This window comes from Nesoenas mayeri (genome assembly GCF_963082525.1).
Source record: "Nesoenas mayeri genome assembly, chromosome: 27".
Taxonomy (NCBI): Eukaryota; Metazoa; Chordata; class Aves; order Columbiformes; family Columbidae; genus Nesoenas; species Nesoenas mayeri.
The window spans coordinates 3,613,169-3,633,901 of NC_137555.1; the positions used below are offsets into that span (position 1 = coordinate 3,613,169).

Sequence of the window (20,733 nt, forward strand, 5' to 3'; positions counted from 1 at the left end):
CACCAGTGTGAGGTCAAGAACATCAACATGGGGTTGGGGCCACCAGGTGAGGGTTGGGGCCACCAACATGGGGTCAGGGTCACCGAATGACACTGGGAGCATCAGCTTGGGGTTGAGGGCAACAGCATGGGGTCAGGGGCATAACATGAGGTCAAGGACATCAACATGGAATCAGGGACACCAACACGACACTGGGGGCATCAACGGGGGGTTGGGGACATCAGTGTGACATAAGGGACACCAGCACAACACTGGGGGCATCAACACAGGGTTTGGGGCAATAACACGGGGTCAGGGACACCAACATGGGGTCAAGGGCATCAACCTGGGCTTGGAGGCACCAATCTAGGGTTGGGGTCATCAAAGCGAAGTCAATGGCATCACCATGATGTCAGGGACACCAAGATGGGACCATGGGCACCCATGTGAGGTCAGGGGCTCCCCATCCCTTCCCTCCAACCCATCCCTTCCCTCCAACTACCCTCAGCCCCCCCCAACCCCTCCCACCCCTCAACACCCCCAAAATCTGCCAGAAAAGGGGCAGAGCCTGGAGAAAAGGCTTTAATGCGCAGTGGATGGTGGGGAGGAGCAGCGGGGACCGAGGACGAGCGGGCTGCCCCGGCACGGGGGGCCGCTGCGGGGGGTCCGGCCTCGTCGTACTCGGGTTTGCTGATCCACATCTGCTGGAAGGTGGAGAGGGACGCCAGGATGGAGCCGCCGATCCACACCGAGTACTTCCGCTCCGGCGGGGCGATGATCTGCCGAGACATGAGCCGTTAGGACACACCCCATGATGTCCCCCCCTCTCCAAACCTGCGCCGGGGGGTGTTGGTGGCCACAGTTTGTCCCCCACACCACCACCTACTTTGATCTTCATGGTGCTGGGAGCCAGCGCCGTGATTTCCTTCTGCATGCGGTCGGCGATGCCGGGGTACATGGTGGTGCCGCCGGACAAGACGTTGTTGGCGTAGAGGTCCTTGCGGATGTCGATGTCGCACTTCATGATGGAATTGTAGGTTGTCTCGTGGATGCCAGCTGACTCCATGCCTGGGGGGGAAAAAGGGGCTGTCAGCACCCTGACCCCCACCCACACCTCCTCAAGGCTCCCCAGAAGAGCCACGGGGACACCTATGGATTTGTCCCCACTGTTTGGGATGCAAAGAACTTGGGGAAGCCTCGGTGGGGCACCTATGGGTGCTGTTTGCCCGCTGGTGGGGATGGGGGGCAACCACTGAAGGGACAGAAAGATAATTTGGGGGGCTCACCAATGAAAGAGGGTTGGAAGAGGGTCTCGGGGCAGCGGAAACGCTCGTTGCCGATGGTGATGACCTGCCCGTCGGGGAGCTCGTAGCTCTTCTCCAGCGAGGAGGAGGAGGCGGCTGTGGCCATTTCGTTCTCAAAGTCCAGAGCCACGTAGCAGAGCTTCTCCTTGATGTCACGCACGATTTCCCGCTCGGCTGCAGGAAGCGACGGCGAAGAGGCTCAACCCGGTGCCGCTACAGCACCGTGGGGACCCCGCCACCCCGTGCCCCCCTCCCCGGCCCCGTACCGGTGGTGACGAAGGAGTAGCCCCTCTCGGTGAGGATCTTCATGAGGTAGTCAGTGAGGTCGCGGCCGGCCAAGTCGAGACGCATGATGGCGTGGGGCAGAGCGTAGCCCTCATAGATGGGCACGTTGTGGGTGACGCCATCCCCAGAGTCGAGGACGATACCTGGGATGAGGGGAGGAAGGTGAGGGGGTGCTCAAAGCCACCTTGGTCCCTTCCCCATCGTGGGTGGTTGATGCTGTGTGTCCTACTCACCGGTTGTGCGGCCGGAGGCGTAGAGGGAGAGGACGGCTTGGATGGCGACGTACATGGCGGGGACGTTAAAGGTTTCGAACATGATCTGAGAGGGAGGGTGAGAGGTTAGGGGGAGCATGAGGGTCCCCATTGACACCCCATCCTGACCCACAGGGGCCTGCGCCTTCCCGGGGAGGCAGAACATGCGGATCGTTGTGTTGCATGGAAAAATAGGTGATTGGACGCGTTGCATGGACACGCGGGGCGTTGCATGGCATGGAGCAACACATGGGTTGGCTCTTGGGGGGTCAGCACATTGGGTGGTCAATCCGTGGGTCCATGTGAGCACATGGACACCCCACCAAGAGGGACATCCCCATCGCGCTCCTCAACCCCTCGCCAGCCCCTCCGGGCTTATTGAACCCCCAAACCCTCCAGCCCTTCCCACAGTTTCGGAGGGTCCATCCCCATCCCTGGGGGTCCCGTGGCTCCTCACCTGGGTCATCTTCTCCCGGTTGGCCTTGGGGTTCAGGGGAGCCTCGGTGAGCAGCGTCGGGTGCTCCTCAGGGGCTACGCGCAGCTCGTTGTAGAAGGAGTGGTGCCAGATCTGGGGCAGGCAAAGGAAAATTAGGGGGTTTTACCCCAAAATGAAGCCGCGGCCGGTGCCCACTCCCCGTCGCAGAGGTCGGGACGTGTCTCACCTTCTCCATGTCATCCCAGTTGGTGATGATGCCGTGCTCGATGGGGTACTTGAGTGTGAGGATACCCCTCTTGCTCTGCGCCTCGTCGCCCACGTAGCTGTCTTTCTGCCCCATGCCTACCATGACACCCTAATGTCGGTGGGAGAGACGGCCTCGTTAGCCTCATTTCGGTGATTAAAGCAGCGTGGGGGGTGTTTTTCACCCCCTGGGTACCAACCTGGTGCCGAGGCCGCCCAACGATGGAGGGGAAGACGGCGCGGGGGGCATCGTCGCCGGCAAATCCGGCTTTGCAGAGGCCGGAGCCGTTGTCACAGACCAGGGCGGTGGTTTCCTCCTCGCACATGGTGGGGCCGGGAGCGGTTGGCGTTCAGGGGGACCTGGGGGAAAAGCTGGGGCAAAGAAGGGGAACAATCATTAAAAGGTTGGAGGGGGAAAGGGTTACGCCACATCGCATCCGGCTTCGGGGTCCTGAGGGTCCTTGGGGATGTGCGGTCCTGAAAAATCCTCCGCATCCCATGCCGAGGGGTGGCTGTGGGTCCAACCCCAGTGCGGCGGTGCTGGGAGCGGGTGCTGCTTGTCCCCCATGGGTGCTGCTCGGTGCCAACGCTGCTTCTCCATCCTTCGCCCCAAACGGGTGCCAAAACCTCCTGCCCGAGGAGCTCTGGTGTCACCGTCCCCAACCCAGGGGAGGCAAAACCCTCTGGTTTGGTCCTGTCTCAGCAGCCGCTCGGACCTCGCATCCTTTCCCAAAAATGGGAATAAAAAATAGAAATAGCCCTTCCTGGGGGGGCGCCCCCTTTCACGACCCTCCTGAATCCGGAGGGAAGCAGCAAAAAACCTCACAGGAGCCCAAAATAGACCAAAAAAAGGGAAAAAAAAATAAAAGTAAAAACCAACATCACCAATAAAACAAAACAAAATTAAAACCCCAAAATCTCAGGCATTTCTGGAAAAGCACGACCCACTTTGGCCGCAACCCAGCTCTTGGCGCCTCGGTGGAAACCCCCAGTTGTGGGGTCATCACGGGGTTGTCACCCCTCCCATGCCATGCAAACTGAGATGGAGCCACCCCATAAGCACCGGGGCACCCCAAACCCCCCAGGGTCTCTTTTCCATCCCGCCGTCCAAGCAAAAGGGAAATGGGGACCGGGTTGTACTCACCGCGGAGGCGAGAGCTCCTTTCCTCTGGGACCGAGTCCCGATGCGCCTTTGGTATAAATACCAGCGAGTCCGTGAAACCTCAGAGGCGGATCCTCTCTAAACAAAGACCCTAAATAGGCTAAGTGATGGTGCGGTGGCCATATGGCCATATAAGGTGTTTTATTTCATTAAATTGACCTTGGACTGATGGTAGGACCCAGCACAGTTAATTATTATAAGAAAAAACGTATGTGGGGATGCTTGGGAGGCAACATCCCATTTGTGAATCTGTTCCTTTTATGCTCCGCTCCCATAAACAAGTGAGGCACAAGTCCTTATAAGCGACGGTTTTGGGAAAAAGGAGATGGAAGCACCTCTGGTTCCTGGGGGAGAGAGGGGAGAGACCCCCCGCCAGGTGTGAGGGGGTGTCGGGGCTCCATCCTGGGGACATCCCAGCACCCGGAGTGGGAATTTGGCATCACCAAAATCCTGAAAACGCACCAGTTCGGTGCATCGCATCCTCCCGGCCTCGGTTTACCCTCGGGGTGCTTTTGGGATGTGTCTCCCTGCGGTTTCCTCTCTCTGCCCCTATTTTTGGGGTTTCGCTACCCCAAAGCCCCTCATCCCCAAATCCTCTTGTCCCCCAAATCCTCGGCTCGATCAGGGCCGGGATGGTGGGTGTGAATCCCAGCCCCGTGTCACGGTGCACCCACCTCCCACCCCTCTCCATGAAGAATTTGGATGCAGGATAAGCCTGGACCCCCACAAAGGGACAATACAAGCGCTGTCCCCTGTCCCCTCTGCCAAACGCAGCACTGGGGGGGTCCAGAGCCACCCCCAGCCCTGCAGATGCAGGAGCCGCAGGGTCCCATGGCCCTCGCAGAGGCCACTAAACCCCCCAGTTGCCTTTTGATGGGACGTGGTCCCACAGTGGGGACTGTCCCCAAGCACCCAGGGCAGGGGTGAGGTGGGAGAGATGCCCTGGAGCCACCACCCAGACCTGCAGGGACACGGGTGGCAGATGGGGAAACTGAGGCACAAGGTGCCCAGGCTGCCTCACGCTTCGCGAGGTCCCCAGATGTGCTTGGGATGGGGACACCGAGGCACAGGAATAAGGACCAAGAGCTGCAGGGTCTCACAGAAGGGACACAAGGGTCTTGGTGTCCCCCCGGCCCTGGAAGGAGGGGACACAACATTCCTGGTGTCCTCCAGGCCCTGGAAGGAGGGGACACAATGTTCCTGGTGTCCTCCAGTCCTGGAAGGAGGGGACACAACATTCCTGGTGTCCCCCAGGCCCTGGAGGGAGGGGACACAACATTCCTGGTGTCCCCCAGCCCTGGAAGGAGGGGACACAACATTCCTGGTGTCCTCCAGTCCTGGAAGGAGGGGACACAACATTTCTAGTGTCCCCCAGCCCTGGAGGGAGGGGACACAAGGTTCCTGGTGTCCCGCAGCCCTGGAAGGAGGGGACTCAATGCTCCTGGTGTCCCCCAGCCCTGGAGGGAGGGGACTTCAAGCTGTCACTCCACGGGGCAGGACACGGACACGGTGTCACCCTGGCACAACCAGCCTGCTCACACCTCCAACAACGTCCCCAGTTGGTGGCTCTGCCCAGGTTGTCCCTTCTGGGAAAGCCCCCGCTGGGTTTGTCCCCTGGGTCCCCTGCCCGTGCACTTGTCACCATCCCCACCGCACACCCCGAGCGCTGGGGACCTGCTGCTGCCTCGCGTCCCAGCCCGGTTCCTTTGGTTTGCCGCCAAACATGAGGTCACCGAGGCAAAAGGTTGCCATATATGACATGCTGCAAAAAAAATTAAAAAATAAAATATTATTAACCCTAAACCCAGCAGAGAGTGGGGAACATTTAACAGGTTGGAAGGAAGGAGCAGCCTGGAGGGCACGGCCACACCGGGGGCTGCGCGGTACCGCTGGCGTGACCCTGTCACTCCCTGGGGTGTGGGGACGGTGCCCAAAGCCACAGAGACACCCCCGACCCCCAGGCAGGTGCAAACCACAGGGTATTGACCGCACACCCCGCTCCGCAGGACCAAACCGCGTCACCTCCCCATCCCCGGGGACAGACGGGTTGACTCCAAGCTCCCCGTCCCCACCTGCCCCCCAAACCACCCCGACCCCCGTCACCGCATCCCCCCGGGCTGGGAAACCTCAGCGCGGGCAGTTTGAAGCGGGGCCGGCGGCGTAAAGCCCTAAAAAGGCAAGATTCGGTCACCGCAGCCAATCCAGCCGCCGGCGCTGGGGATGCTGGCAGGAACGCCAAGCATCCCCCGGCACAGGCTGCGCCCAGGAGGGGGAAAACCCCCCTTTGCCGTGGGATTTCCAAATTTCCAACCCCCCGGCGCTCTGTCCAGCCCTCGGCACCTCCGTATAAGGGGAACGTTCGGGCTTTAAACCTCTTGGGCGGCTGCTGGGGACGGATGATGCGGCGCTAAGATTTGGGTCGGTTCCCATCCCCACGGCGGAGATAACATCGCTCCCCGCCCGCAGGAAACCCCCCCAAACATGCGACCCACGTCGCCGTGGAAAACAAACCGTTCCTGGCAAAGCGCGGTTTGGCTCTTACCAAATTCAACCCTCCTCGTTGCAAGGGATTTTAAGAAATGTGGTGTCTGGATAAATGGGGTGGGTCAGCGGGATGTAAAGCAGGATATCGGCGTTCATCCCGATATGCAAAACTCATGACTCAGTGGATTTTAAAGTGAAAAAATGTGATTAAAAAGCTGCCAGCTGGGAGAGCGGGGCCGGGCGCGAGCAGCAGCCGGGCGCTGACGGGAGAATCCCAGCCCTCGATTCCAAAAATTCCCCACGAGGGTTTATCGGTCACTGGGACAAGCTCTGAGCGGAGCAGGGATTTGCCACCAGCTCCTTGTCATGGTTTGTTCTCTCTGCTCGACGCTGGGGTAGCTCAGAGCCAAGACTTCCAGAGATGGGGAGCTGAGATAAATGTGTTGATACTAAAAATCTGAAGGACTCGCTGCTTTGCAAGAGGTGAAGGGTGAAGAGCAGAGCTGTGGGACGAACACCCCCACACCGAGGCTGCAAAACGCTCCCCTGAGCATGGTTTAAATAAATTAGGGCTGAGAATTAATCCCCACAGACGCCCCAAAGTCCTCTCGCTTCCCTCCCGCTGCCGGGGGGCAGCCTGCTTCCAAAAATTGGCTGCAAAATCAATGACAGCCGCAGTTTGCGGAGCCATGGAGGCAAATAAACACGACCCCTAAATAAAGGGATTCCCTCCCCTCTTCCAGCCACAGCGGCTCCCTCTGACCCACAGCGTTTGCTTAAAGAACACAAGGGACAAAAGAAACCGAGATCACACAACCTGTCTGTGTTTAACTGTACACGGACGTGACATAAAGAACACGTATGTACACGCGTCAGGTGGGAAGGCGACTCCAGCCTTACTCCCCGTGACGTTCAGGTCATCAGAGCATCCTGATGAAGATGCGGAGATGCTGTGGATTGTGTTTTGAGGCCGGCTGCCTTCCACTTTTCTGCTTCTTTCCTCCCAGCGCTGGCAACGTGAGGGCAAAGGAAGGAAAATCACACTTGGTTTTGGCAAGGACAGAGTTCACACTGCTTGGAGAAGCTCAGCGGCAATTGGATGCGGTGAACTTTAGGGATAAAAGCAGCAAAAGCTGCTGGAGTCGCGTCTCGGAGACGCGATGGCCTCGCAGCGCCTTCGTACAACAGTCAAGAGACCAAGAGCCTCCTCCGTGGTAACACCAGGAACAAGGCCAAGCGAATTTCCCATCCAGGAAAAGGAATAGAGGAACCAGACGCCCCTAATCGCTGCCAGAACGGAGCCGCTTGTGCAAAGTGTCTCCCCTGAAACACTGAAATTGGGGTTCCCAAAGGAAACCGGGCTCTTTCGTACCTCACCAGGCAAAGACCCAAGAACCAGCAAGCAGCACTTGCTCCGGCTCAGCGGAGATAAGCTCTTGCATGAGAGGGGTTAGGAAGGTTTAATCTTAAACTAGAGGAAAGATTGATCTGCTCCAGCAGCTGTGCCAAGCCCAGAGCAACCCAGAGAGGCAAAACAAAGCAAAAATTTGGGCAAGTCTCACTTTAGAAAGCACTTGAAGAGGTTTCCGCACCTCATGGGTGCAGCAAATCACAGGCAACCCACCCTCAGGAAGCTGTTTGAGCCATAGATTAGAGTATTAAATAATCGCTTCAGTATTAGCTTCTGCCTTCGCATTTCCAGTTAGCTTTTCCCCACACCTTGAACCTCAGCACCGCTCCGCCAGCCCCACGCCAGGCACTGAGGTTCCACGGGCTCCCACTGAGCTCAGGGCACCGATTTCACCGCCATTATCGGAGAAGGAAGGGGAAGGATCACTACGCAGTAGAAATCATCTACTACAGGAGGAAAAAAACCACATTTCCCTAGGCCTAGAAGGAAGGGAGATGGATTTCTGTAAACGGTTAAGGCAGGAGGCCTATCGGAGATCCATCAGGACCACGTCTCTCTCGACTACCGACACGTGATTGCAGGTCTGGAAGAGAAAAAGAGGGACAGGGGGTTATTGGGATGTTCCCACAGCTCGGGTGAGTCTCTTCGGTCTCCCGACACAACCTTTGCAGAACAGCCCTCTCTGTGTGCCACGGAGACCCTAAAAGAGCACAAATACAAATCTCTCTCTCAAATAAAAGCCTTGTCGCTGCCTTGACCTGTTTCTGCAGAGAACTGATCGGTAACACAGGCTAACAAGTCAGAAAGCTTTTGCAGCTCAACTCTAGGAGGACACCAGCCCCACCAGCCCATCCCGCTGGCCCTGAGTCGCAGCCCAGCACCTCAAAACTGATATAAATTCAAGTGAAGTGTCCAATACACCGACTCATGGTGCTACAGCCCTCGTGGGGTGACTTACGGTGAAGAGAGGAGGGTCTTTGGGGTGCGGATGGAATCCTTTCTGCCGGCAGGAAGAGATCTCCTCCAGGCCGTGCTCCGTCAGCTTGAAAAACCCCGTCCTGGAGCAAAGAAACACAAGCTGAGCGTAGCTGAAGCTTGTGCAAGGAGAAGCGGCTGCTTCTGTGTTGCGAGGAGCAGGTGTGAGCTTGTTCAACTCAAACAGGAGCACAGACACGCTGTAGGATTCTCCATGGTGCCTGCAGACACATCTCCTGTCATGGGTGGGCAACAATACGACCCCCAAACCAGCTCAGAAAAGCTGTTGAATCAATCACACCTGCTCCTCCAGTGAAACTTTTACTGTGCGATTTGACATTTTATTACCACAGCAGGAATTTGATAGTGAATAGGTTGTAAATAGTCCTTCTGAAGAGGTGACAGCCCCTGCTCAACTCCAGCACTGCCCTGGGCAGCCTGTTCCAATGCCCGACAGTCCTTTGGGGAAGAAATTGCTCCCCACATGCAACCTCAACCTCCTCTGGAGCAACTTGAGGCCATTTCCTCTGGTCCTGGCGCTTGTTCCTGGGGAGCAGAGCCGGACCCCCTCAGCTCTAGCCTTTTTTGGGTAGCACAGGGGGAGGGAAAGGCATCCCCCACCTCACAGCCACACTTACTCCTGGTATTTCGGAGAACACACGATAGCGATGGACTCTGGCAACATCATCTGGTAGGAGCAGTGCGTGTGCAGGTCGACGCTGGAGAGGAAAGCTGTCTGCGTGGGGTGAGTCTGCAACACAGGGAGCGGAACAGAGAAGAAATTACAGCAGAGTTGGGGAACAAATCCAAAGGGAACACATCTGCCAAGAGAAGGTTTTAACAGAGAAGAGATATGGATGGATGGCACAGAGGACACGCTGGCATACTGAAAATCATACAATCATAGAATCATTTTGGTTTGAAAAGATCCTCAAGCTCATTGAGTCCAATCAGAACCCACCACCAGCACTGCCCCATGTCCTGAGAACCTCATGTCTGTCTGTCCAGCCCTCCAGGGATGGTGACTCCAGCACTGCCCTGGGCAGCCTGTTCCAATGCCCCACAGCCCTTTGGGAAGAAATTGTTCCTAAATCCAACCTCAACCTCCCCTGGCGCAACTTGAAGGTGTTTCCTCCCATCTTATTCCAGGTCCCTCAGCCGCTCCTATCATACCTGTGCTCCAGCCCCTTCGCCAGCTCCATTCCCTTCTCTCAACTCGCTCCAGCACCTCAAGATCTTTCTTGGCTCGAGGGGCCCAAAACTGCCCCCAGGATTCGAGGTTTCTCCTCCCCAGGTCCCAGCACAGGGACGGTCGCTGCCCTGGGCCTGCTGGCCACACAGCGCTGGTACCAGCCAGGATGCTGGTGGCCTCTTGGCCACCTGGGCACACGCTGGCTCATGTTCAGCCGCTGGCACCAACACCCCCAGGGCCTTTTCCAGCCGCTCTTCCCCAGCTGCAGCGTTCATGGGGTTTTTGTGACTGAAGCACAGGACCCAGCACCAGGCAGGGAACATTCCACCAAGGCACCTCAAGATATCACATTCCACAAGACCGTCTAGGGTTGTACAATCAGACAACCACCACCTTACCCAGTTCTGGCTGACAGCCGGATTTCACAGCCTAACTCTTGCTGAAAGGGTCTTTCCCCTTCCGCTTCTTAGATTTTTGCTGCCAAGACCAGCAGAAAGTTCAAAAGAAACCTTGAGGGTCCCTGAATGCCGCAGGTTCCGCCACCAAAGAGTTAACACCAAAAGCAGACACCCCGCATGTACCAGGCACACGCAGCAGGCATTTATTTGTCGAAGCCTGCGAGGCAGCTGCTGCTTTCGAGAGATTACTCAGCAGCACCAAACGTTTTGCTTGGCACCGATCCGACTGCCAAAGGCTCCGCGGGGACAGGCAGCGCAGCAGCCAGCGCAGGAATCTGGAACGGGCACGTCCGTGGCAGAGGAGCACACAGCTGTGTGTGAGCACAGCGCTGCGCGGGGACACGCGACGGGACGCGCTGGGAGCTGAGGATGCCCCGGCGGTGCCTCTGGAGTCACATTTAGCTGGATGAAACACGAGCTTCAGGGTCAATATCCCACTTTAGAATCATAGACTTGTTTTGGTTGGAAAAGACCCTCAAGGTCGAGTCCAACTGTTCCCCCACCCCTGGCACTGTCCCATTGTCCTGAGAACCTCATGTCCGTCTGTCCAACCCTCCAGGGATGGTGACTCCAGCACTGCCTTGGGCAGCCTGTTCCAATGCCCCACAGCCCTTTGGGGAAGAAATTGTTCCCCATATCCAACCTCAACCTCCCCTGGGCAACTTGAGGCCGTTTCCTCTGCTCCTGGCGCTTGTTCCTGGGGAGCAGAGCCCGACTCCCCTGGCTCCAAGCTCCTTTCAGGCAGTTCAGAGATCAGAAGGTCTCCCCTCAGCTCCTGTTCTCCAGCTGAACCCCCAGCTCCCTCAGCCGCTCCATCACACTTGTGCTCCAGCCCCTCACCAGCTCCATTCCCTTCTCTCAACTCGCTCCAGCACCTCAAGGGCTCTCATGAGGTGATCCCACCATCCCTCTGGCCACCATTTTGTGTTTCAAGGTGATTCTGGTCCTGCCATTTTGAGCCCTGAGGTGATTCTGGTCCCGCCATTTTGAGCCCTGAGGTGAGGAGCCCAAAAGTGACCCCAGGATTCGAGGTTTGGCTTCCCCAGAGCCACAAAGCACCTGATGCTTTAGGAAACAACCCAAACTTAAACCAAGCCTGGATTTCTGAGACTGCAGAAATCCATCTGTGCCATGCCCTCCAGGAAAGTCTCCTCGGCCAGCCCTACTCTGCACACTCCTTTCCCTCCTAGTAATACAAAGCCAGGCTGGAAATAAAACAGAAACAAGAGGCTCACGTGGATCCAGCCGAGCGTCACAAGGCCGTGCTGGTCCTGGATCATGAAGAGCTCCTCCTCGTTCTCCGTGTTGCAATAATCGGGGCCTCCGTGCTGCTTGGGGATGATGACGTGGGTTATCGTGAACTCGTTCCTCATCTGCAAGGCAGCACAGGGAAGCTGTTACCCATCGGAATCACTGGCGCAAAGGTAATTTCCTAAGCTTTGGGAACGCGATACATCCTTATTCATCACCCAGGGGCCCAAGTCAGGGGAACGGCAGCTCTGGAAACAAGCCCGCGGATGTATCTACCATCCATTTCCAGGTCACAGAAATGGTAACTGCAGGTTATTGACAAAGAATCTGCAGGATTTTCCAAGTCTGAGCATGACCCACAGCTTTCTATTTCATTGTCCCTGCTGTGCAGAGCACCCACAAGAGCTTCAAAAAGTCCCGGACAGCACCAAAGCAAATCTCTCTGCTCACTAGGAGATGATGCCTCATAATTAAATAATCACCAAGTGTCTGGCAGCAGCTGCACTCCAGAAACTTGCTACATCAAACAGCTGCATTTCAAAGCAAATTTCTTCAAACAAAGCAGCCTCAAGTGACGCAAACTCTTTGGGGGACAACTAGCTGTCTCCGGTTGGTGTTTGCGCAGCGTTGTCTTGCTGAGGGTCCTGGTTCACAGCTGGGACACCTCAGTGCTTCTGGTACCAAAGGGACAAGTCACCAGAGCCGCCTGTCACTGGTCACATCGGAATGTTTGTACCCAGCGGAGGGAAAAACAGGGGAGAGGAAGCTGAAGACTTGCCCCTCAATGTGAGGAAATCCTAATGTAAAAGGGAGGAAAAGGAGAGGTAGATCATCCCTAACGCTCACATGAAACCCTGGTCATCAGCAAAACCGTGGTAAAAATCAGGGTCTTCCAGTCATTTTCAAAGCTCTCGCACCTTGAAAAAAAGGCCACTGCGCCTCTTCCAGGGTCTTAATTAGGATTACGACCTTACCAGCTTGCCGCAGAGGATCCCGCACGTCTCCACACCCCGCACCGTGTTGGCATCAGCCAGCTGGAGGAACTTGTGGCAGAGCTCCCTGGGGACGATGACCTGGCGAAGGACATCCATACTCGCATCTGTGGGGAGAATGGGAGAGCAGTGAGCAAGGACAGATGGGGACGCTGGAGAAAAGGTCCCTCGGGTCAGTGTCTGGAGGGACCAGACTGAAAAAATTCAGCCTGGAAACATTTACTGCTCTGATGTCTGCCATGACAGTCACAGATAAATGAAGTCACTGGGACGCTTCATAAAGGACAGGCAGGGAAAGAGACAGAGAGAGAAAGAGACCTTAGTGTGTCCAAAAAACAGTATTTTGTTAACAAAAATGAAATGACACACTCTTACAAAACGTCATTTAAAGTAAGATGTGTCCCTAGTCAAGAACCAGACATTTAGAAATGTCCGGATCGGTAGTTTGCAGCCATATTTGGCAGAAAAGGAGAATTTGATCAGGAGGAGGATTTGGTCAGCCCAGCCAGGAACTAAATCTCAATCTCCAGCATGTATTTGGACTGAGAAAAGCCAAAATGGGCTGTAGCCTCTAGATTAGAACAGAGACTGGGCTGGAGAAGCCAGAAGGGATGATTCCCAAGAGGAAAAGTTTCCGCCAACCCTGCAAACCTTTCCTGGACAACAGGGAGAACATCCAGTGACTTGGAAGGCAGAATCCCCTGAAGGGACAGAGCCACAACCAGGTATTTCCAAATGCTTCCAGACAAATCGGCTCCTTGGCCATCCTAGGCTCAGCTCAAGCAAGGGAGAAAGGGGTACTGAGCGGTACTAACTGTTTTCTGTGCTCCCCAAAGCACCAGGTTTCAAAGATCTGTCTACGACAGGAGGTTTGGACGAGATGGTCCCCACTGATGGACTCGCAGGGTGAACTGGAGAGACAGGAACCTTTGGGATTAAATCAGTCGGGGGTTTTTCCACGCCGGGGATGAGGGGTCCATCCAGAGACTTGGGGCTCGGCTCTGGCTTTCCAAATTCCTGCACTATCCTTAGACGTTCCTTCTCCAGCTCCTGCCGTCGAATCATCTCCTCGAAGGCATTAAATTGCTCTTGCTCTGCCTGCTGCTGCTTCATCAGCGCTACCCGATTTCTCTCCTCTTCCAGCTGCTGCTGCAAAGCCAAGTTGCGTGCGAATTCCTCCTCTTCCTTCTTCTGCAAGGAGAGATATGTCAAGGGAGAGCAGCAGACAGCAGAACACTAACCCAAGGCAAAATCCACAAGTCTATCAGGACAGTCAGCTAGACCAGGGCAGTAAAACTGCTGCCTTACCTCCCACTTCCACAGAAATATAATTCTGGGTTGATTTCCCTCTATTCTGTCTCTAAAATCTCACTCGTCCGCAGCAAAACTGACTGCAGAGTTTTGTGCTTTGCACACAGAACCCTGGGTCCTTGCCCACGCTGTTGCCAGCTGCCTGTTGAGTTTCTGGATCTTAAAACCTAAACCTCACATTGCGAAAAAGAGGAAAAAAAATAATAGTCTCAGCTCAGACTGAGTCCAGGATGCACAAGGAAAAGAAATGCAAGGACGCCTATGGCAGATTCACCTACATAATATAATGGCAGGTGAGACAGGATCACAGAATCACTTTGGTTGGAAAAGATCCTCAAGATCATTGAGTTCACCCATAACCCTCCCCCAGCACTGCCCCATGTCCTGACAACCTCATGTCCGTCTGTCCAGCCCTCCAGGGATGGTGACTCCAGCACTGCCCTGGGCAGCCTGTTCCAATGCCCCACAGCCCTTTGGGGAAGAAATTGTTCCCCACATCCAACCTTCCCTGGTGCAACTTGAGGCCATTTCCTCCCATCTTATTCCAGGTCCTTCAGCCGCTCCCATCACACTTGTGCTCCAGCCCCTTCCCCAGCTCTGTTCCCTTCTCTCAACTCGCTCCAGCACCTCAAGGGCTTTTTTGGCATTAGGGGCATAAACTGCCCCCAGGATTCGAGGTTTGGCCTCCCCAGGTCCCAGCACAGGGACGGTCACTGCCACGGGCCTGCTGGCCACACAGCGCTGGTACCAGCCAGGATGCCGGTGGCTTTTTTGGCCACGTGGGAGGGACAGCCCTGTGCTGCAGGTGATAAGGCTGGACCCTGCAAGCTGGGGCTCCCCAGATTTCACATTTCCAAGCACCCCGGGAGCCCTAGAGATCTTCCCTCTTCCAACCCCTTTGTTGCTGAGGGGCTCCTGGGGAGCACAGGCCTCCAGTCTCCTCTCACTCACCTTCTGCTCCTTGTACTTAGCATAGTCCTTGGCGTACCTCTTTAACAGCTCCTCCTTGAGCTCTTCAGCTCTGGGGAAGGCTACTTCTTTCAGTTTCTGGAGGGAGAAGACACAGTCATCAGGGATTGGTAGCCTCAAGGCAAGAAAAACATGACGCAAGGAGATGCAAGAATCAACGCACATGTAGCACCCAGAGATTATAAACCAGCCGCTTGTTCACGAGGAGCCCCTGAGGGCCACCACGCTGAGCACCCGGCCACGTGGTTTTAAAAATCAGGGGGTTTAAGAGAGAAGAAAGGAGACTCCAGTGCCCAGCAGAAAGTAAACTGGGCAATCATGGCCAGCCCAGCACAAGTACAATGGGGCAAGAAGAACCCAAACCCTCGGTCCAAAGCCAAAGCTTGTTTTTGTGGACCACTCGTTCCAGAGCCATGAAACCCCACAACATTTCTGACAGCAACCGTTGAAGACTCGGCAATGTCACCACTTACTTTCATCGTCTCCCTCTTTTCGGGTAGGACAGTGGTTTTGTAATCACGGTGCTGCGGTAGCTTCTCGATGAAGAGCCTGGAAGCACAGGAGAGAAACTGTGTTTCTGAATCGCGGCAGGAAGGGAGAAGCACAAAGCAGTAAGTGGCATTTTAGGGGGATGGATAAGTCCCCTCCAGCACTGTCCCCTCGCTCTGCCACCTCCCTGTGCTCCCCACAATCAGGAGAGTCGTCTGCCTTTCTGTGAGACACACGACTCCATCAGACAACTTCTGAGCTCTTCCCAGCACACAACATCTCGTTCAGTCTCAGGGGAGCACGTTGCACAGGAGATTTTTCTTCCACCTGGACTTCGGAGACAATCCTCAGGGATAAATCCATTTGTTTTGAACAGAAACATTAATAAGCTGGTCTAAGACACCAAGGACGCTGGCAGAGATTCAGGAAGGTCCATGGGCAGCTGCCTCCATCTCTGCGAGCATCCAAGGGGATTACACGGGAGCTCAAGGACTGGCTGACTCAGCGCTCATCGTCCTTCTGCACGAGGGAACAAACTCTTTGTGCAAGAGATGAGAAAATTAACTCAGACCTTGGGAAGAGGAAACTTGCAGGTGAGCTAAAAACAAGTTCACAACATCCTGCTGCGTCAGGAGCCTTTTGGCTCCGGGGCCCCATCACCTCAGAAAGTCAGGGCAATATTTCAGGCAGGACTAATTCTGCGCAGGCTTTGGGGAGGGAAATCAAGACTGAGCTCAACAGCAACCAGCATGACTACAAAGAGGTTAATCTTCGGCCTCTCTCTACACAGGATAACTGGTCCCTCCTTCCAGGGAGCTCTGCAGAACACAGAAGGTGCAAAGGAAAAGTGCTGCAAGTGCTAGAAGAAGGAAAAAAGCCCCCAAACATGGGGCAATTCGCTCTCCAGCTTCTTCCAGGCACAACAAGAAGGGTCGTGAGCGCTCAACTGTCCCCCAGGGAGCGGCACAAACAAACCAAGTGGGAAAAACTCAGGGGGAACGGAGTGAGAACGTTCCTCACACTGAGAAGCCTCTGCATGTGTGGTAAATAAACCCAGCTGCTTCAAAACCTCAGGGAAAAGGAAGGATTTTTGGCAACGCTGAATGCTCTCAGTTGTCACGGAGAGCGTGGGGATGGTCTCGCTGGAGACCGCGGGATTGGTGTAACCACAGCACAACGAGGAGCCGCGGAGGAGCCGTCGCTCCATCCCAAACGCCCAGCGAGGTCCCCGCTGGCAGTTGTGAAGTAGGTCACTGTGTCGAGGAGCCAAAACAAGGCTGCGATCATTGCCAACAGCTCGCAGATTAAAATGGAAGGGATTAATTAAGAAGGATTAAGAGCAGATGCTGGCCTGGAGAGGATGGAAAAAACAGTGGAGACAGCTGGTTTTCCACAAGTCAGGAAGGGGGAAAAAAGGTGGGCAGCGGGATGAGAAAGCTGAAAAATGTGAAGCAAGGCCAGGGTGTGGAATGAGGCAGAGGATGGAGGCAGAGGAAGGGCAGAAACGTTCGAATTTCCTATCGCCAGCCCAGCTGAGGTTTGGCAAGACCGAAACCTGTGGCTCCCACCGCCAGGAGTTTCTGGGCTCGCTCAAACCTCCGCCTGCTCCCCCGTCCACTCTGAGCAGCAGCTGTTTGGCACTGAGCAGACTCAGCACGGGCTATTTTTAAGCACTGCTCCAGCACGCACGCCAAGTCGGCATCGCTCGAGTCCCTTGCAACACCCCACGCAAAAACCCGGAGTCGATCCCGGTGGCTCACAGCCCCGCAGGCAAACCAGGAGCCCAAACACCATGGAAAATTCATGTCTTTCTTTCTCTCCTTCCTTCTTTTTCTCCTCCTTCCTTTCTCTCTCTCTCTCTCTCTTACTCTCTTTCTTTCTTGCTCTCTTTCGTTTCTCTCTTTTCCCCCTCCCTTCCTTCCTTTCCCCCTCCCTTCCTCCCTCCCTTCCTTTCCACTTTTCTTCCTTCCTTTCCCCCATCCTTCCCCCATTTTGGCCAATGCGGGGCAGAAGCTCATATTCATGAGCACTGGAGGAATGACACCACCAAGGGAAGGTTTTATCACCTTCCCAGCAGCCCAGGTAACGTAAATGCCATGAGCATTTGAAAGCTGCTGGGAGAGAAAACACACAAGCCCCCATCACTGCTGTAATGAAACAGTGAAGGTGCTTTTAGTTCATTTGTTTAGATAAAGAGATTGTCCTTTGGCCACAGCTACGTAACCAGCCTGGAAACCTTCCCGAGGGTTTTACACTCCCCAGCTCCCTGTGCAGCCTCCCAGGGCACTCGCTGCGATGCCCATAAAAGCTCAGGAAGTGTGAGGGGGGAAGAAAAGCTAATCGGAGAAAAATGTGTTGGATTTAAGGGGCAGGAACCCTGCACATGGGGAGAAAATGCCCACAGAGATGCCAACCACATTCCAGAGAAGCGGGTAGCGTGGGCAAACCAGAGAACATATCGCAGTGGCGCTGGGTGAAAGGGAGGGACGGGCTTTTGGCCAAAAAACCGACGGAAATGGGACCCTCCGTGCCTCTGGGATATTTTCTGAGGGTCAGAGTTTTCAGCCCTTTAAATGCCGCCGGGCACAGCTCCACCGAGAGCCACGCGTCCACTCCGCTTGTACTCCAGGCTGGCTCAGACACAATCCAGACGTGCCGGCACGTCACCGCGTTAGCACGGCGTACGCTGCGGCTCGCTGGGCACGCCAGCACAGCTTCGGACCCAAGATGGCTCGTTTCTGGCCAGTCGAGGAGATGATGGCAAGAATACACAGCTCTCTGCTTGTCTACATGGAATTTAGACCCTAAAGCTGGAGATTCGGCAGCTGAAACACCAAACAGGGTCTTGCCTGGGTTTATGTACGATTCCAGTTGATTGGAATCAGGTTCTTTAGACCCAGAACTCTTCCCCATGAGGGGCTTGGGTTTATACATGTGCGGTTGGGAGAGGATTAAATTATTGCCGAGATATAAAGCTCAACATACAACCGGTCCCCGCACCTGAACAAGGAACTCGCTGCCTGCTGTAAAAGCTGTAGTAACTTGAGTGTAAAGCAGGATTTTCCTCCAAAAAACCCATTTATTAGAGAAACTACCAACCAGCCAAGATCCTTTCCAAAGACGCCCAACACCAAGATACTCAACCTTGGATCCCTGCTGATCTGTACGATGTCACGGCCAAACCAGTGACAACTGAGGCCGATGTGGCTGCTCTATGGTGACAAAACACCAGGAAACTTCAACATAGATGGTGTCAAAATCTCCTTCATGTTCACAGGAGCCTCCACAAGCAGAGAGACAGAGAGATACAAGATCAAGCCTGGTTTCAAAGCCAACTTTTACAAATTTCCTCCAAAGACATGAGCAGCATTTGTGCCTCACACCTTTACAACACCTCCTGCTCAGTGTAACCAGCTTTATCATCACCTCTGCAGGGACTAAAACTGAAAAGGAGCAGAGCCCTGTTCTTCCAGCTCAGCGAGGCCTTTAGACACGCTCAAAACCCACAACCCCAAACCCACAACCCCTCGTGTCAATGCGAGTTGCGAATGAACGAAGCGGGGCCGCTCTTACGTGATGTATTTGTTGTACAGAATAAAGGCCCGCTCGATGTTGCCTTCCTCCGAGTACACGGTGGCCATGCGGAGGATTTCCACGCCGGAGCGGTAGTAGCGGCGCGGAGGGACGTCCTCGTTCACTTCCACGGCGCTTCCCATCTGGATGAGCCGTCGCACTCGCTCCTCCGGTGGGAGGCTAGCGGGGTCGGGCATCGCCACGCACATCAAAGCTGCCACAAACTCTGCGCTGGGAGGAAAAGTCAAGTGCATCAAAACCAGGTAAATCACCAGTTTCCTCAAGTCTTTCCTGGGTAGAAATCACCCCCCACTCGGCAGAAAAGTGATTAATACACAGGCCAAGTGAGGTCCTGAGGGAGGAATTTGGAAGCACAGCGCTTGAATATTCACCTTTATGGCCTGAAAAGCAGCCACAAATTCAACATTGGTGCTTGGTAATTGATTTGGGTTTGATTCATCGAAACCCCACCCAAAGCAGCGCCTTGTTCCCAGTTGCCTCTCCACACGACAAAATTAGCGCTGGTCAGTAGTTTGGTGGGAAGTGGCCAACATGTTTCATTAAAACTCAGACAGAAACGGGTTTGCACAGGGTGTCAACACCGCAGCGATCGCTGTTTTGCTTACACAGCAGTGAGAGGACGGAGCTGACGGCTGTTCCGGCCGCTGCTGCTCAGCAGATCCATCCTTACCCAACAAACCTCATCCCAAATTGCTCTCGCCCAGGCCCAGTCACCATCCACCCATCACCCCAGGAATGCACCTCAACCTGCTCCGGGCCACCCGCTTGGCTCCAACAAACCCCTTCTCTGGTCAATTCAAAGCACTGAGACTTGTTTGAGGGGCAGCAAGCCCAGAAATCCCTTGCAACGCTCTTCCCCCTACTCCAAAAAGCAGGTTTTGCCTTGGAAAAGCCACCCTGGAACAGCGCTAAGGGTTAAACTCCCTATGAAATCCCAGCGCTGGATCCAGAGCACCTCGCAAGTGCCGCGACTGCCACATGCGCAACGTCACGATTTGCTGCGGCTCCTTCCTAAACGGGGGAAAGGTCCCGGAGCCGAGCTGATCTAAGCTTCCTGAGCATCCCGAGCGGCGCAGGAGTTGCCTTTCTGGGGTTACCTCGGAGGAGAAGCCCCTTTTTAAGGCAGGGAGGCCCGCGGTTCTCAGTTCGCAGCCTGGAGGGGCCTCTTGCTTTAAATAAGGGCTGTGGGATGGGATTTGAGCCGAGCAAAGCGCTCGCTCGCGGGGTACGACGAGCTCGGGGGGTTCAGCTTCTCCTGGGGGTGGGTTTGGTTGCTCCCCCAAGCCTGAGCTCTCAGTCACTTAACCCCCCTGTGCCAAGTTCCACAGCCCTTCACCCACAAAAGAGAACAGACGGTGTAACCTCGTGTGCCCCCACCCCAGAGCTCCCCTCTAATTCCCGCAGCACCCAAAATACAAAGAACATGTCCAAGCCACCCCCCACCCTGAGCTGCAACCCCCAAACTACTGACCCCCCAGGCATCGCCCTCCAAAAGAGAGAAAATACCCCCCAAACACCCAAACCAGAGCCCCCCCCCCCACCAAAGGAGAGCAGACGAGCCCCCTCACAACAGCCCCCGCGTCCTCCTCTGAAAAAACGCCCAGAGGATCCCGCACCCGAAAACCAGATCCCCCTCCCCAAAGGGGGGACACCCACAGCCAGGGCGCCCTGAGCGGAGCCCACACACCAGACACCCCCCCCCAAACCGAGGCCCGGCCCCCCTGGGAGGACAGGACCCCCCGACGGGCGCTCCCCAGCCCCGCTGTCCGGGCCCGGCCCTGACCTGGCGCCGCCACCCGCCGCCTCCCCTCAGCGCTTCCGGGTTGTTGCCGAAACGCCGACTGCACCTCCCCACCTCGCTCCCAGCAGCCAATCAGCAACCGAGGCGGCATCCGGGTATGGCGCAACCACCTCCCCCTTCCGCCCGGCCGAGCGGCCGCTTCCTTT

The 20,733-nt window shown here is 55.6% G+C and overlaps 2 protein-coding genes across 4 annotated transcripts; both read right to left on the reverse strand.

Annotated features, from left to right (window-relative positions):
- Positions 1-79: 79 nt before the first annotated feature.
- On the reverse strand, positions 80-3,994 carry LOC308050255 (actin, gamma-enteric smooth muscle-like; the record flags this gene model as incomplete). Its single annotated transcript, XM_080360273.1, has 10 exons — positions 3,643-3,994; positions 2,699-2,870; positions 2,482-2,610; positions 2,277-2,387; positions 1,802-1,886; positions 1,550-1,711; positions 1,266-1,457; positions 866-1,047; positions 626-758; positions 80-105 (listed from the first exon to the last, which is right to left on the reverse strand). The coding sequence occupies exons 2-10, from the start codon at positions 2,822-2,824 to the stop codon at positions 80-82; spliced, it is 1,146 nt and encodes a 381-aa protein (XP_080216399.1). The 5' UTR covers positions 2,825-2,870; positions 3,643-3,994.
- A 2,660-nt stretch (positions 3,995-6,654) lies between these two features.
- Positions 6,655-20,703, reverse strand: STAMBP (STAM binding protein). Of its 3 annotated transcripts, none has more exons than XM_080360324.1 (10): positions 20,570-20,703; positions 18,766-18,996; positions 15,177-15,252; positions 14,686-14,781; positions 13,239-13,614; positions 12,406-12,530; positions 11,416-11,553; positions 9,169-9,281; positions 8,514-8,613; positions 6,655-8,138 (listed from the first exon to the last, which is right to left on the reverse strand). In XM_080360324.1, exons 2-10 carry the CDS (start codon positions 18,972-18,974, stop codon positions 8,082-8,084), a joined length of 1,290 nt encoding a protein of 429 aa, XP_080216450.1. In that variant the 5' UTR covers positions 18,975-18,996; positions 20,570-20,703; the 3' UTR covers positions 6,655-8,081. The 3 variants fall into 3 exon arrangements, with proteins under 3 accessions (XP_080216450.1, XP_080216451.1, XP_080216452.1); XM_080360325.1 differs by having other exon boundaries at positions 18,766-18,991; positions 20,570-20,670; XM_080360326.1 differs by lacking the exon at positions 20,570-20,703 and adding an exon at positions 19,158-19,534.
- Positions 20,704-20,733: the final 30 nt, after the last annotated feature.